This window comes from Elgaria multicarinata, chromosome 1 (genome assembly GCF_023053635.1).
Source record: "Elgaria multicarinata webbii isolate HBS135686 ecotype San Diego chromosome 1, rElgMul1.1.pri, whole genome shotgun sequence".
NCBI lineage: Eukaryota > Metazoa > Chordata > Lepidosauria > Squamata > Anguidae > Elgaria > Elgaria multicarinata.
Window position 1 is genome coordinate 16,847,466 of NC_086171.1, and position 13,268 is coordinate 16,860,733.

The 13,268-nt window shown below is 50.9% G+C and overlaps 1 protein-coding gene across 1 annotated transcript; it reads right to left on the reverse strand.

Moving 5' to 3' along the window:
• Positions 1-2,567: 2,567 nt before the first annotated feature.
• On the reverse strand, positions 2,568-8,415 carry TWIST1 (twist family bHLH transcription factor 1). The gene is made up of 2 exons (XM_063118949.1): positions 7,623-8,415; positions 2,568-3,285 (listed from the first exon to the last, which is right to left on the reverse strand). The coding sequence occupies exon 1, from the start codon at positions 8,284-8,286 to the stop codon at positions 7,660-7,662; it is 627 nt and encodes a 208-aa protein (XP_062975019.1). The 5' UTR covers positions 8,287-8,415; the 3' UTR covers positions 2,568-3,285; positions 7,623-7,659.
• Positions 8,416-13,268: the final 4,853 nt, after the last annotated feature.

The following is a 13,268-nucleotide window of genomic DNA, read 5'->3' on the forward strand; positions in this document are numbered from 1 at the left end:
TGCTACTCCAAGTAGATCATTGAAATGAATGAAATTTAAGTTATTTATGACTAGCTTTCAATCCCAGTCATTTCAATGGGTTTACTTTAAGAAGGCTCGACGTTGGCTACAACCCTATGGATGTTTGTTCAGAAGTAAATCCCATTGGACTGAAGAAAGCGTAATCCCAAGGGAGTGTGCGTCTCGGGCTAGTTGAATGAATTCGAATTCAGCAACGGTGGTCGGATGGGGCTGAGATCCCAACTTGCTGACAATCAGTGCGCGCGCCCCTCCGCCAATCGCAATGCATTCAGAAGATCGATATTGTGTCCCACCCGAAAACAATGAGAGAGAGAGAGAGAGAGAGATGATTTTGCCTCCTACCTTTTCAACTAGCTCTTGTTTTGGGGCTCTGGGGGAGATCTAGCTGACATCTCGGCAGGAAGCTTTCGACATCTGCAATCTTACGCCCTTTGATCTTGGGAAATCCAGTCGGTTCCAAAGCGTCGTCTCCTCTCAGCGACCCGCTCTGCCGAAGCATCCTTCTTTCTGACGCGGGGAGCACCGCAAACCTCAATCCACTTTTCAAAGTTCTGGCTAATCTCCTTTAATACAAACAAACTCTGCAGGCTATATATAATAATATATAGTAAAATACTGTAACTAGCGCGCTCCAAGTCTACCGGATCTTGAAAAGCCATCACAAAGATGCTTAAGTCAGCAAGAGATGTTAGACAGCGGAATATAGAAACAGGCAAACCAAGACGACAAAAAAGTCAACCCAACCTGGGCTAATCAAACACGGCTTATTGGGAAGAAACACACCATGCAACTTGATCCTAGACAGTGTTGCTGCTAGCTAGGGAGAAACGAGAGCCTGTCCCCCTGTTGGGCTCTCCCAAACTTTCGGGAGGGCTTTGAATTCAAGTCCATCGCAGATCGGCGGAGAAAGATCTCAAGGTCCATTTTTTGTGGGTACTGGTGAGCTCGCTCAGATAGAAACCCGCCGAGAGAAGCGACAGAAGTGTGGCCTTCGATGCTGCAACTGGATCTTTAGACACTTGGAGCCGAATTAATGCCAACAGACTTGCAGCCCGATCTTATGCATGCGTTGTTTACTCGAAAGTAAGACCCCGTGGACTCGCAAGTAAGCGTGCACACAGGATTGCAGCATTTGGCTTTTGGAACCTTTGGATTGCTTTCCCTGGTACTTACTTCCACGGAATGGGCGTATTCTTGCTCCATGATTAATAGTGGAGTTTGCCCTTGACTCCAACACAGAAGGAGGATCACACCCTTTTGTCTTTAGGGTAAATCGGATTGAATCCGGGTGCACTTCGGTTTATATACATTTGGGATCAATGAGGTGCGCCCCTCAGAAATCTGTAAATGGGTTAAGGAAGGCTAGTTGTGCTGTTGTGTGAAACAACAACATGAAAACAGATCAAATGTTTTAGCAGTGAAATATGAGAACTTAAGCTTTCCTACAGATGAAAAAAATAAATAACCAAACACACACACACACAATCACAAGCTTTTATGCTTGAAATAATAAAAACACATTGGGATTTTGCTAGGAAACTGGGCGCAGTGGTAGTAAGTTCACTGGGAATGAACGGGATTTACTTTGCAAGCCCTCTGTTAAGGCCGTGAGTGTATGTGACCGCTTTTCATTTATTGGTCATCATTATTCTGAACCACAGCAACAAAAAGTATCTGGGGACACTTTCTGCTCCTGCCTTTAGGCTACAGTCATATGTACTCACTTACCTGGGAGTAAGCCCCATTGAATTCAATGGGACTTATTTCAGAATAGGCATGTACAGGGTTGCACTCTAAAGCTGTTGGTTATTGTTAGGCAGCTCAAACATTTTGAAAGTTAGAAAACTGACAATGACTTTGAAACCCAGCCTGCTGATCCTATCAAGTAGGCTAGGTTATAATTAAATGGACTCTATTCCTTTCCTATAAATCTGTTTCGAAGGCAGAAGTGAAAACTTCCATTCCCTACTGATTTGTAGACAGAAACAAAACTTTCTATGTATCTGGTTTATACATGGGCCTTAACTCCTCCCCTCTCACACAGCACACAAATACAGACCTTACATTTAAACATCAATATCTGCCCTGAGATAGCAAGAGGCTCAGCAGTGTGGAAATCACATCCAGACCGAAGAATGGCCATCAATTTAGATCGGAGGATTAAACTCAAACAAACCATTTCACCACCTTTCTCATTAAAAAAAAGTTCTGTGTATTTGGCCATTTTGATTGAAAGATGGGGAGAATCTGAAGCCCAGCAAAGCCCCAAAGAGAATCATAAACCTGTCTCGATAATTAACACTCATGTGTCTGTCAGTAGCTAGTTTATTTGCGTTTTTCTCTTGTTTGTTTATATACCCTCCCCCTCCGACCCTCGCCCCCAACTCTCCTGGGTAACTTCAGATCTACCCGATCGAGGATTATTTACCTTGAGTTTCAAGCCTGCTTTCCTCCATACAGACCAAACCTTAAAATTCTTTAACATTTCAATTTATTTATTGCAGGGAAAAAATATACAAAGATATTTACAAAACAATCATAAAAATAGGAATGCATTTAGACACCGGATCTATTTGCATTTTAACATGGGTCATCAATAAATAAATAAAATGTTTCATTTTTGCCCCCCCCCTTCCATTTTTCAGGAAGAATTATTTTTAAAAAAAAAATGAAAGAGGAACCGGATAGGCTTGCGTACAAGAGTTTGAGCCAATAATATTTTGCTATCCTAAACACTTTTTAAATAGATTTTCCTTTCTCACCCGTTCTAAACTGGGTATTTCAGATTTCGTTGACATTAGAGCTGTTCAAAAACGAAGAGGGGGGGAGTCCACAGTAACGTATTTCCTTTCATGAGTGGCTCATGGGAATGCATGCATGCAAGGAAAAAAAAGGAAGTAAGGGAAAAAAAAGTTAAATTCCAACATTCTTCGTCAAAATAGAAAAATAAAAATAAGCCGGTTCAGATTTCTATCCGAATGCAGAGATGTCTGGCAGGCCATTCAGCCTTTTCCCTGGATCAGCCGCCTCACCGTCCGAGGGGCCCTTGGGTCTCTCGCCTCAAATGTTCTCCCCACGCCCAGCTCTTTGCAACCTTAGCCAAGAACGCTTCTAAATTTCCAAGAAAATCCTTGGCGCTCTATTGTCTTGGGAGGGGGGGGGCGAAAGTGTGTTGCGTGAGAGGGGGTGGCGGGAGGGGTGGCGAATCCAAGTGCAGAGTCTCTAGATTGTCCATTTTCTCTCTTCCTTTGGGAACAATGTCATCTGCAAAAACCCAGAGAGAGAAAGGAGGAGGAAACCGTTACTGGAAGCGGAAAATTAAAGAGAAATAAAAACGATAAAGAAATCGCTGCTTTTCGCAACACTTAACCATGCTTGGTTCAAGCCGGCTAAAACAAGGTGCTTGCCTGGATGTGTACTTTGTATGTGCACCGGGGGAAGGGGGGGGGATTAAAGCACAAAGGAAGGAGGGGGAGGGGAAAGTTGGCAAGGCATGAAATTAGGAAACGCGCCAAGGGAAGTGTCACGGATATCTAAGCGAATCTAGTAGATGGGGGACACATTATCTCTCTCCCCCCTCCTGCCGGAGCTTAAGCGTAGCTACTTGGGAAGCAGGTCCCACTGGATTTCAGGGCAACTCACTTCCGAGGAAGCCTCTTCCTAGCGATCCTAAGCACGCTTCAGCATCCCCTGACAGATGCTGAAAGACTTCTAAGGTGAAAGAAGAACCAACCCACCGAGGCGAGCCGTTCCACTGCGGTTAGGAGGGTCTAGTTGGAACTCAAATCCAGCCTGCTAAGGGCGTGGGTGGGTGGATCGGGTCCCAGCCACCTCAAGGCCGACATAATCCGGGTTCCAAACGGATTTTCTCATTGGCTGCCTGCGCGCTGCGCCCAAAGAGATTGGAGACTACTAGGAAGGACACCCAAACCGGCTTGTTTTGCTTTGTGTTACAGCAGCTTGGGCACGCTCCGCAGCCGCCCACTTTCTCTTCCGGTGCACGCCTAACCCGCGGCGGCGGAGTGGCCAAAGGACGAGAGCATCCCTGCTTTGGGAACTTCACTCCCTGCCCATCTCGCCAAAGGCGGGAGGAGAGCGGCATCCAGCCACCTCCGTCTGCAGATGGCAGTTCGGTTGCGGCAGATGCTCTAAGCACGCCCAACTGTGCGATCCCCGCGACAGTTAAGCTGCTAACCTCCACTAACCCCCCACCCCCTCTCTCGGACAAGGAAGACTCTGATCGCGACCCTCACCGCCCCTCCGGTTCAGTATAGCATACCGGATGCAATTCGAAGAGGCTACCGTGAGGCAAACATGACACACAGCAGTGTTATGCGAAGTATCACTTAAGGCCTCGATCCTGATTAGGTTTACTCGGAAGTAAGCCCAGGATGACTTCAAAGTAGAGTTGATGTGGCTAGGAGCTCAGGTTGCCTGGGGGAGGACAGGATGGCATCAAATGAGAGTCCTACTCAAAGTAGACCCATTGAAATAAATGGACCTTAAATTAGACTAACATTGGTCTTTTCTTGTCTTCCCCGCCCCCCGCCCCCGGTCGGTCCCATGCACGTTTCAGCCCTGCTGAATCAATGGCATCTCATCCCGAGGAAGGTGCACCCATCTGCAGCCATGCAACCCGAAGCTGTACATATTTACTTTGAAATCTCTCAAGAAGCTCTGATTCTTAAGGGATCGTGCATAACATTGGAGCCCTCAAATGCCTACGGATCTGTGGGCAGCTGAGGTGGGACTGACTTCTCTGTCTCCCAGGTCCCAGCTTTCCACATCACCCTCCACACTTTTCCTGCAGAACGTGGCTGCAGAAGGTTCCGAGGGATGCACGTTCAGTCCACGTGACTGTCCTCATCGCATCAGGACTTGATTCAAAGAACTATACATTAGGCCGCAAGTGAGGAGATCCCTAGCACAATCTTATACATATTGGGTTGGATCCAGATTTAGTCATATTTGGTTAAGGTTAGTCACATTAAGAGTCTACTCTAAGCACATTACTAAATCTGGATCAAACCTATTGACTCTGGAGTAAGTAATAGACCTTCCTCCCTTGCAGCTTAAAGTCAAAGAAGCAGAAATGCTTTTCCACACTGCACTCCTTGAGCAATCTATTTTACTTATCTTCTTATTATTTTCTCTCGTTTATTAAAAATCACAGTTGTTGTTTTTATCCTAAAGCCTTACAAGGCTGATAATCCTGTCTGGGTTCCAAGGAACCAAGCTCCACGAGTAGGAATCTAAAAAGGAACCATTAAAAATCAATGAGACTTCATTTTGTTCCAAGTAATCAGTTTTACAGCCTGATCCCATGGAAGAAGGGAAGAAAGTTCCCTTACTTGGAAGAAAGTTCGGCTTTCAGTGAGGCTTTCTCCCAGGTAACTGTGCAAAGGATCATGAAAATATTTGTAGAAAAAAAACCCCTGGCATATTGGTGACACCAATACAGGTTTTGGCCGCAGTATGATGCGAGTACTCGGGTGTAATCGCCTTCTAACACAGCGCGAGTTACTTCCAAATAAACATGCACAGGATCCTGCTGTTATCCTGAGCATGTTCACTTGGCAGCAAACCCTCACTGAAATCCATGCTATTTACTTAGCAGTGGATGCAGCTACAGCAAATAATAAAACACATTGCAGGACAGTAATGGTGAGGTTGTCATCACAGTCCTTAAAATCCCCAACAATGCAATTCTAGACATGTTTACTCGGAAGTAAGTCCCATCAAGTACAATAGGGCTTACTCCCAGGTCAGTGGGTACAGGAGTCTAAGGAAACATGTGCTTGACTCACTGCTCAATAGACTGCTTTGGCAACCCTAAATAAGTTTCTAGTAGGCTAGTAGTAGTTTGGTTAGATTTGAAGAATTATGTTCAAGTAGCCTAGCAAATAAATCAGTCAGCCTGGTGGCGCAACCTCCATCAAACCTTTGGTAAGCCTATCCCACAGGAATCCATGAGATTTTTCTCGGGAGGGAGAGGGTGGGGTGGGGGAAGGACTGTATTTAGGCTCTCCGCCTAACTTATAACTATTCTCTGCTTTAAAACCGCTGTTGCCTTGGGAAGGAGTAGCACCGAAATCAACGGGAATTTCCGAGCGGATGCATTTGGGAAGTCCACAAGATTTTGGTGCGATTTAAGATTAAACTTCCTTAATACCACAGCAAAACTTAGGGGAACATGCTTTTTAAGTAGATGCTTGTAGGATGGTGTATTATTACTGGCTGGCTACACTGTGAGCAGCGATACTAAAGGCAACGCCAAAGTCAAGAGGGTACCTCCACCAGAAAGCGTGTTCAGTACGCGAGCGTGTGTGTGTGTGTGTGTGTGTGTGTGTGTGCGCGCGCGCACACACACACACACACACACACGGAAATCCTGTTTCTTCCTAAGGATGGATCGATTTCTTTCATAAAAGTCGCTCCCCAAGATTGTCCCGCTGCTCTGCTTTCTTCCCAATGTGGAGAACACTCGTTTCCAAATAAACGTGGGCGACGTGTTTACATTTGGGAAGAGGGCTTATTGGACTGGGGAGTCAGGGGCCTTAAGGGCTGCATTTTAAAGCCCCCTCCCCTCCCCTGCTTTTCAAGGGAATATCCTTCTAAGGCGACAATCCGGGAAGTCCCCTGGAAGTCAATATAAAACTTCGGAATGGGAGTAGGAGGACGCAGCGTGCATGTCTGGGAGGGCCATGCGTTTCGATGGGGAGGGAGGTGGGTGTGTAGCAGAGGTGACATTCAAAACGCGTGTGTAGACACCCCTACAACCCAGGAGAGGTTCCTCAAGGGGCGGTTAGCTTCTCCGGGCTTCCCCTGGTAACCCACGGAATCCAGTCCTTTGCAACTGAGCAAGGACGTCTCAGATGGGCAGCTAGGTCCTGGGCCTGCTTCTTAGCAGGTAAGACTTCCATCCAGGGGAGATGGAAGAGAAGTAGGGGATGTTACTCTCCAGGCCACTCTCTTCCTCTCCCCCGCAATCCTCAAGAAGAAGCGAGTCCACTTCGGAGTCCAGGAGGACTTTCTCAGGAGGAAGCGGTTGGTTAAATAGGCGCCAGAGTGGCTGGCGATCCTAAACCTCTCATCAGTTGGAGGAGATCCCTAGGGGCCTTCTCTCTCCCCGCCCCTCGCTACGAAAGAGGGTCCCATGGATGCAGTGTGCTGGGGCACGCGCTTCCTGAACTATCCCCTTCCATCAGGTAAGGGCTCTCGAAGTCCCTGGGGGTCTTCCAGAGAGAACGCGGCGGCCCGGGTTGGCACCCTGGCAAGGGTCGCTCTAAAGAGAGAGGTGAGAGGGCTTCCTCTCGCGTAGGAGTCCTGCCAAAGGCCTTTGGGCAGGCGTTCCCCGTGGACCGTGACTTCCAGCCTGAGGGTGGGTGCCAGGAGGGCCGAGCTCCCGCCACGCTCCCTTCGCTGCCCGCCCGGGGGAGATACGTCGAGCAGAGGCTGGAGAGCCAGCAGCACGGGGTTGGAGGCGGCTTCCCGGCGAGCCAGGAGCCTCTGTCGGGCCTGCTGCGGAGGCCGAGCGCGGCTCCGGGCCTCCGCTGGTTCCCTGGCTGCCCCGCTGCCGCCCCTGCGCCGCCCCCGCTTACCTAGGTCTCCTCGGGCCGGGCCAGGCGACGCGGGACGCTAGTGGGAGGCGGACATGGACCAGGCGCCCTCCATGCGCCAGACGGAGAAGGCGTAGCTGAGGCGCTCGTGGGCCACATAGCTGCAGCTGGCCATCTTGGAGTCGAGCTCGTCGCTCTGCAGGACCTGGTAGAGAAAGTCGATGTAGCGGGCGGCCAGCTTGAGCGTCTGGATCTTGCTCAACTTGTCCGACGGCAGCGTCGGGATGATCTTGCGCAGCGCCGCGAAGGCTTCGTTCAGCGACTGCGTGCGCTGCCGCTCGCGGACGTTGGCCATCACCCGCTGCGTCTGGAGCTCCTCGTACGACTGCGGGCTGCCCCCGCCGCTGCTGCTGCCTCCTCCTCCGCCGCCGCCGCCTCCCCCGCTGCCCCCGCCGCCGGATTTCTTGCCCCGCTTGCCCTGCGCCGGGCTGCACGGCTCCTCCGCCGAGCCGATCCCCGCGCCGGCTCCGCCTCCGCCTCCTCCTCCGGCCCCGGCGGCGCTCCTGCGGCTCGATCGCCTCTTGCGTCCCCCTCGCTTACCGCCGCCCTGAAGTTGCTGCTGCTGCCGGTCGGGTTCCTCCTCGCTGTTGCTCAGGCTGTCGTCGGCGGGCGAGACTGGAGAGTTCGACTCGTCCTGCTGCATCATCTCGGGGGCCAACCCGAAGCGCACCGAGCGGCCCTTTTGAGGGGGCGAGGGAGCGGGAGGGGGGAGATGCCTAGCCAGCCAGCTCCCCCTGGCTGGATCCTTGGCCTGCCCAAGCGGAGAAGGAGGAGGAGGAGGACCAGGGGGTGGGGTGGGGTGGGGAGGACCTCAATTGGGTGGGTGGGTGGAGGCCATCGGGAGCCCCAAAAGAGAGAGGGAGACGACGACGAAGGAGGAGGAGAAGGAGGAGGAGGAGGAGGAGGAGGGGAAAGGAATCTCTCCGGCGGTGTCAGCCTCCCTCCCTCTGGCTCCTTGGAGCTGGCTGGGAGTTAGGCGAAAGTTGCAGCCTGGGACGCTCTTATAGCTCCTGCTGGCGGAAAGTTTGGGGGCAGCGGTGTCATTGGCCTGACGTGGAGAGGAGGGACTTTGCCGAAGTTTAGACGAAAGTTTCCGCTTCCCCCTCCCCTCCCCATCAGACCGTTAGCCAGTGATCTCATGGAGCCCCCGTCCCAAAGCCTCCGGTCCCTCTCATCTGATGTAGGTGTTATAAGATACCACTACCCAACAGTCTTTCCCCAAAGCGGGGCCGAGAGCGGGGCGGCGGCGGCGGCGGCGGCTGGGTAGGGGCAGCGGCGCTAGAGAATCCTGGCTCGCTCTCGCTCGCTCGCTCACGGGCTCCGGAGATCCGCAGACCGTTTCCTTCCGAGGCTGCGCTCTTAAGCGCTCGGCCACTGAAGCCAGTTTCGCTCCGATCAATGGGGGCGACTGACCCCCCTAACGTCAGCCCAACTCTGTTTACTTGGAAGCCGGGCCCATTGATCTCAATCGCCTCTACTTCCGAGTCTTACGCCAACGCACGCGCGCGCGCGCGCGCACTCGAAGGGCAAGTAGGTTTCCCGGGGCGAGCGCTGAAATCATTGGCCTGCCACTGCGAGCCGGTTCCAGGGGAGAGACGTTTCAAGGCAATACGTCTGGGATCCGGCTGTGACGCAGGGATACCCGCACCCACCCCGACCCACCCCCTTTAAGACAAAGCCGCTGGACCCCCTTTCGCTTCCCGCCCGCTCGCCTCGGAAAACTTCAGGCTGCGATCCTAAAGCGGCTCACTTCCGTAAGCGAAGTCCCGGGAAATCCTCTGACTTCCGAGAAGAGGAAGTGGCGAGGCTCGGGCTGCGGAGCTCACTGATGCGCACTTGGACCGAGTCCCAACCCGGGCGCTCCGGCTTAGCGCCTCCGCTGTGCAGCCCGCGCGCGTGCCCTGGGCGATGGGTCGGGTGGGGGAGGGAATCCTCGCAGGGCTCTCAAGGGCACTTTGTCTTAATTTCCGTGCGGGCCAGCGATCAAGGCACGCTCTTGCATCCCAATACCCCGGCTTAAGTGCAGAGGCCGTCGAGCTGAGCCGTCGCTACCGGCGACTGAACCTTCGTATAATGAATGAATGGGTGGCTGAGCCCAAGTGCAGCAGCAGGAGCGCCAGCCACAGGGTCGCGTGGCCTCCTCGCCCGCCGATTTCCTGGCTGCAGCTTCAAAGAGGAGAAGAGGTGAAATCCACAGCCGGACTGGATGTCAGTAAGCCTCTGTGCACCAGTTGCTGGGGAACATGGGTGGGAGGGGGCTGTTCCACCCGTGTCTCGCTGTTCCACCCGGGTCGACAGCTGATTGGCCACTGTGTGAGCAGATAGTTGGACCAGATGGACCCTCGGTCTGATCCAGCATGGCTCTTCTTATGTTCTAATGTTCACCCTCTGTACCGGCTCCCAAGAGCCATCACATCCCGCCTGCCCACCTGCCTGCCCAAGCAAATTATCCACCATTTCTTGTGCACCTGGTCACTCAGCGGTAGCGCGATGTTAGGTGTGCCAGCTGTGAGTGTGTCTGCTGGACGTAGTTATGCCCTTAATTTAGTTTGCTTTCTGAAACCAGCCTTCTTCCGTGGGCTGCTGCAGCCTCAGCCTGCTGATTGTCCAGGAAATGCCCACTGGGGCTGTTTAGGATAAGGAAGTTCGCTAATTTTCAGCAGAGAGGCATAACTCCATGAGAGGATTAAATGGGAAGATAAATGTAGGAATCCCCCTCCCCGTTCCAGTGCAAATAAAATTTCGGATATTAAAATCAATATTTCGAATCGGGTGTGTGGGAGTGGGACAATCCTCTGTCCACACAGTGGGTTTGCGCCGGATCCGTCACATTCAAGTCAAATGGGGCCATAGTTGTGAGGTAAGAAGGAGGAAGACTGGCCCCACCCACCCCCAATGGTGAACTCGATTGCTCCGAAGAACAACTCCCATAGATTTGAATGGTTCCACATGGAGAGGTTTAGGATCAACGTAGTAGAGAGAGATCAGGAGGCAGTGGAAGAAATGCAGTGGGGCCCATTCAGTTGGCAGGCATTTCTTTACTTCTTAAGGAATGTCTGCGAACCGAATGAGCCCCACTGCATTCAGCGAATGGCCAGATCTACACCAAACAGGATATGACACTTTGAAAACATTTTGAAAACTGTATATGGGGTGTGTCCTGGTTGTCAATACCGTTATAAACCATTTTGAAGCAGTAGTGTAGATCCTGCCTGGATGAGTTCAGATAATCAGTTTGTTTGGGTCCTCTATCCTAAGCATACACAACTCACCCAATGCATCTTTCCCTGGGGGAAAGTGATGTGGATTTCAAAGAGATATACCCCTGGGAAAGTGGGTTTAAGGATGTACGCAGCCTTACATACACTGTAATCCACCTGCCTCCTTCTGTCCAACTTGCCCTTTTCTCTTTGGGGGCGTCATCCCATTCTTCTATGGCTAATTCGACTTCAGATTCGCATTCGGATGTTTTCATCAGCATTTCCACACTCCTTTTCCTTCACCTCCCTGGGAAACAACAGGCGATTTGTGTTGATTCTGTTTCGCTTTCTTTCAAAAGCTTCTACTTCACAATCGAGAACTACATGTAGAATGTTACATTATCTCCCCCTAATTTTCAAGAAACAGAAAGAGACAGATAGACAGACAAGGCCGATCCTCAGAAAATGACATTTCAAGAAATGGAGAACAATCGAAGCTCCTTGTCCTTCAAAAGGAAAGTTCAAACTTAAACTCTCCTTAAAACTCGATTTTTATTTTTATTTTTACTAGTCTAGGAAAGACCCAAAAAGGGCAAGCCAACGGGAACAGCCCAGATATAGGAGCCTGGGAAGAAAGTTTTCGTTCCAGAAAAATCTAAAGCCAGGTCATCGAAAAGATCCTGCTTTTTTCCAACTACAGAGGCCCTGTTTTTCAATAAGTGATATGTGACTTGCATGTTTAAATATGTAGAACCGAATGCAAGGCATCTCTTGCCACACTCAACCTCATCCCCTTCCCACTCCTTTTGCAAATAAATAAATAAACAAACAACTGGGCTTTTTAGAAGAATCCACATCGCTCCACCTTAGAAAGAAAATCCACATGTTCTGCAGGGCACTTGTATATACGAGCTGTTCTGGCTGCTGATCGATCGGAGTCATTCTCCAATGAGCCGAGTAAAGGGAAATGACGTCGTAGGGGCGTCAGCTGATGACATAAGAGGGGAGGACTTATTCCATTGGTCGGGCGCAAATGCCGCGCCTGCCCACGTCCAAACTATTGAAATGGTCCAATCCCACTGAGGTCAAAGCAGGTATTAAGGACGGTTGCAGCTATGCATATGGGTGAACTTCTTGGCTATAAAATCCACACCAACGACAACACGAGAATCGTCCTGTAGTGGACGCGTGATGTCAGGGTTAGAAGAGTGGAAGGCAGTCCGAGAGGAACGGAGTCACATCTCTTCCTGCGCTACCTTCTGGCAGCAGCAGCAACACCACCACAATCCAACCGTTCCCACCCTCCCGCAGACAAGAGAACACAAGAAAGAGCTGTCACAGTGACATCTCAGCATACAAAAAGTAAAGCTTACACATACATTTCCTTTCTTTCCTGGTTCTTTTTTACGCCCTGACACCCAGAACCTAAGATCTATGTTGACTAACAAGAAGATCTTCCTAACATTTCCTTGGGAAAGATCCATGGGAATCCTTCCTCCTCTGGGGAAGAAGGTCTTCTCCTTCTCCATCTCCTTCTCAGTACAGATAAAAGTAAAACCCCTTTGTTTAGTATATGTCAACTGTTCAGCTTGGTCGAGAGAGGAAGCGCTGCTTTGGAAAGCCGTCACTTTGGCTTGGTTGGTTTACTAAGCCACATCTGAAAGACAGGAGATTGTGGGTGGTGGTGGTGGGGGGGGATAAACAGAGTTGTTGGGTTCCTCTGCTCCCTCAAATAATGGAGGAAAAAGTAACCTGTATGGACCGGGAAGGGGGAAGAGAGGGGAAAAGATGACCGGGGGTTGAAGAGAAAGAAAAATTAAATGGTGAACGAGAGCTTAGAGTAGCTGGGAAATTGGCTAAACAACACTATACAAGCCGCATGGTTAGGAGATATTTAGTATTCAGCCGGATTCTGTACAATCTGACGGATTCAGGGCCTAAATATAGGTTATGCCTGAGGAAAGTCCGATGGTTGCTTGTGCTGGAGGGATCGGGAGCAGAAAGGCTCCAGAGAGCAAAGGCGTATTTCACCGCTTTCTCCGGTTTAAATCCGCCCCGTCCCTGTTCTTCCTGGTTTTTAACGACCTGATCGCGGGGGCAAGTGGTGCCTTTGGAAGGAATGGTTTGGGGGCATCGACAGGGCGGTCCCTGGACGCAGCTGGCCTTGCTTCAATTTAAAAAGAGCAGAGGACCCGGGTGCCAGACGATGGCCTTAAACGCACTGCTTGGGATGGAAGGGGTCAGCCCTTTCCAGGTTTATCCCCTTCCAGCCGAGACTAGTGCCAGTGCAGCTGCGGTAAGAGTGAGAGAAGAATGGCTTGGTCCCCGGGGCCAGATCTACAACAAGCAGGATATAACACTGTGGAAGTGGGTTGAAAGCTGTATATGGAGTGCGTCCTGGGCCCCAACCATTGTCAGTGCACTTCGA

Excerpts from the sequence above, each read along its gene's own strand:
- TWIST1 (XM_063118949.1), bottom strand. The coding sequence starts at position 8,286 with ATGATGCAGCAGGACGAGTCGAACTCTCCAGTCTCGCCCGCCGACGAC.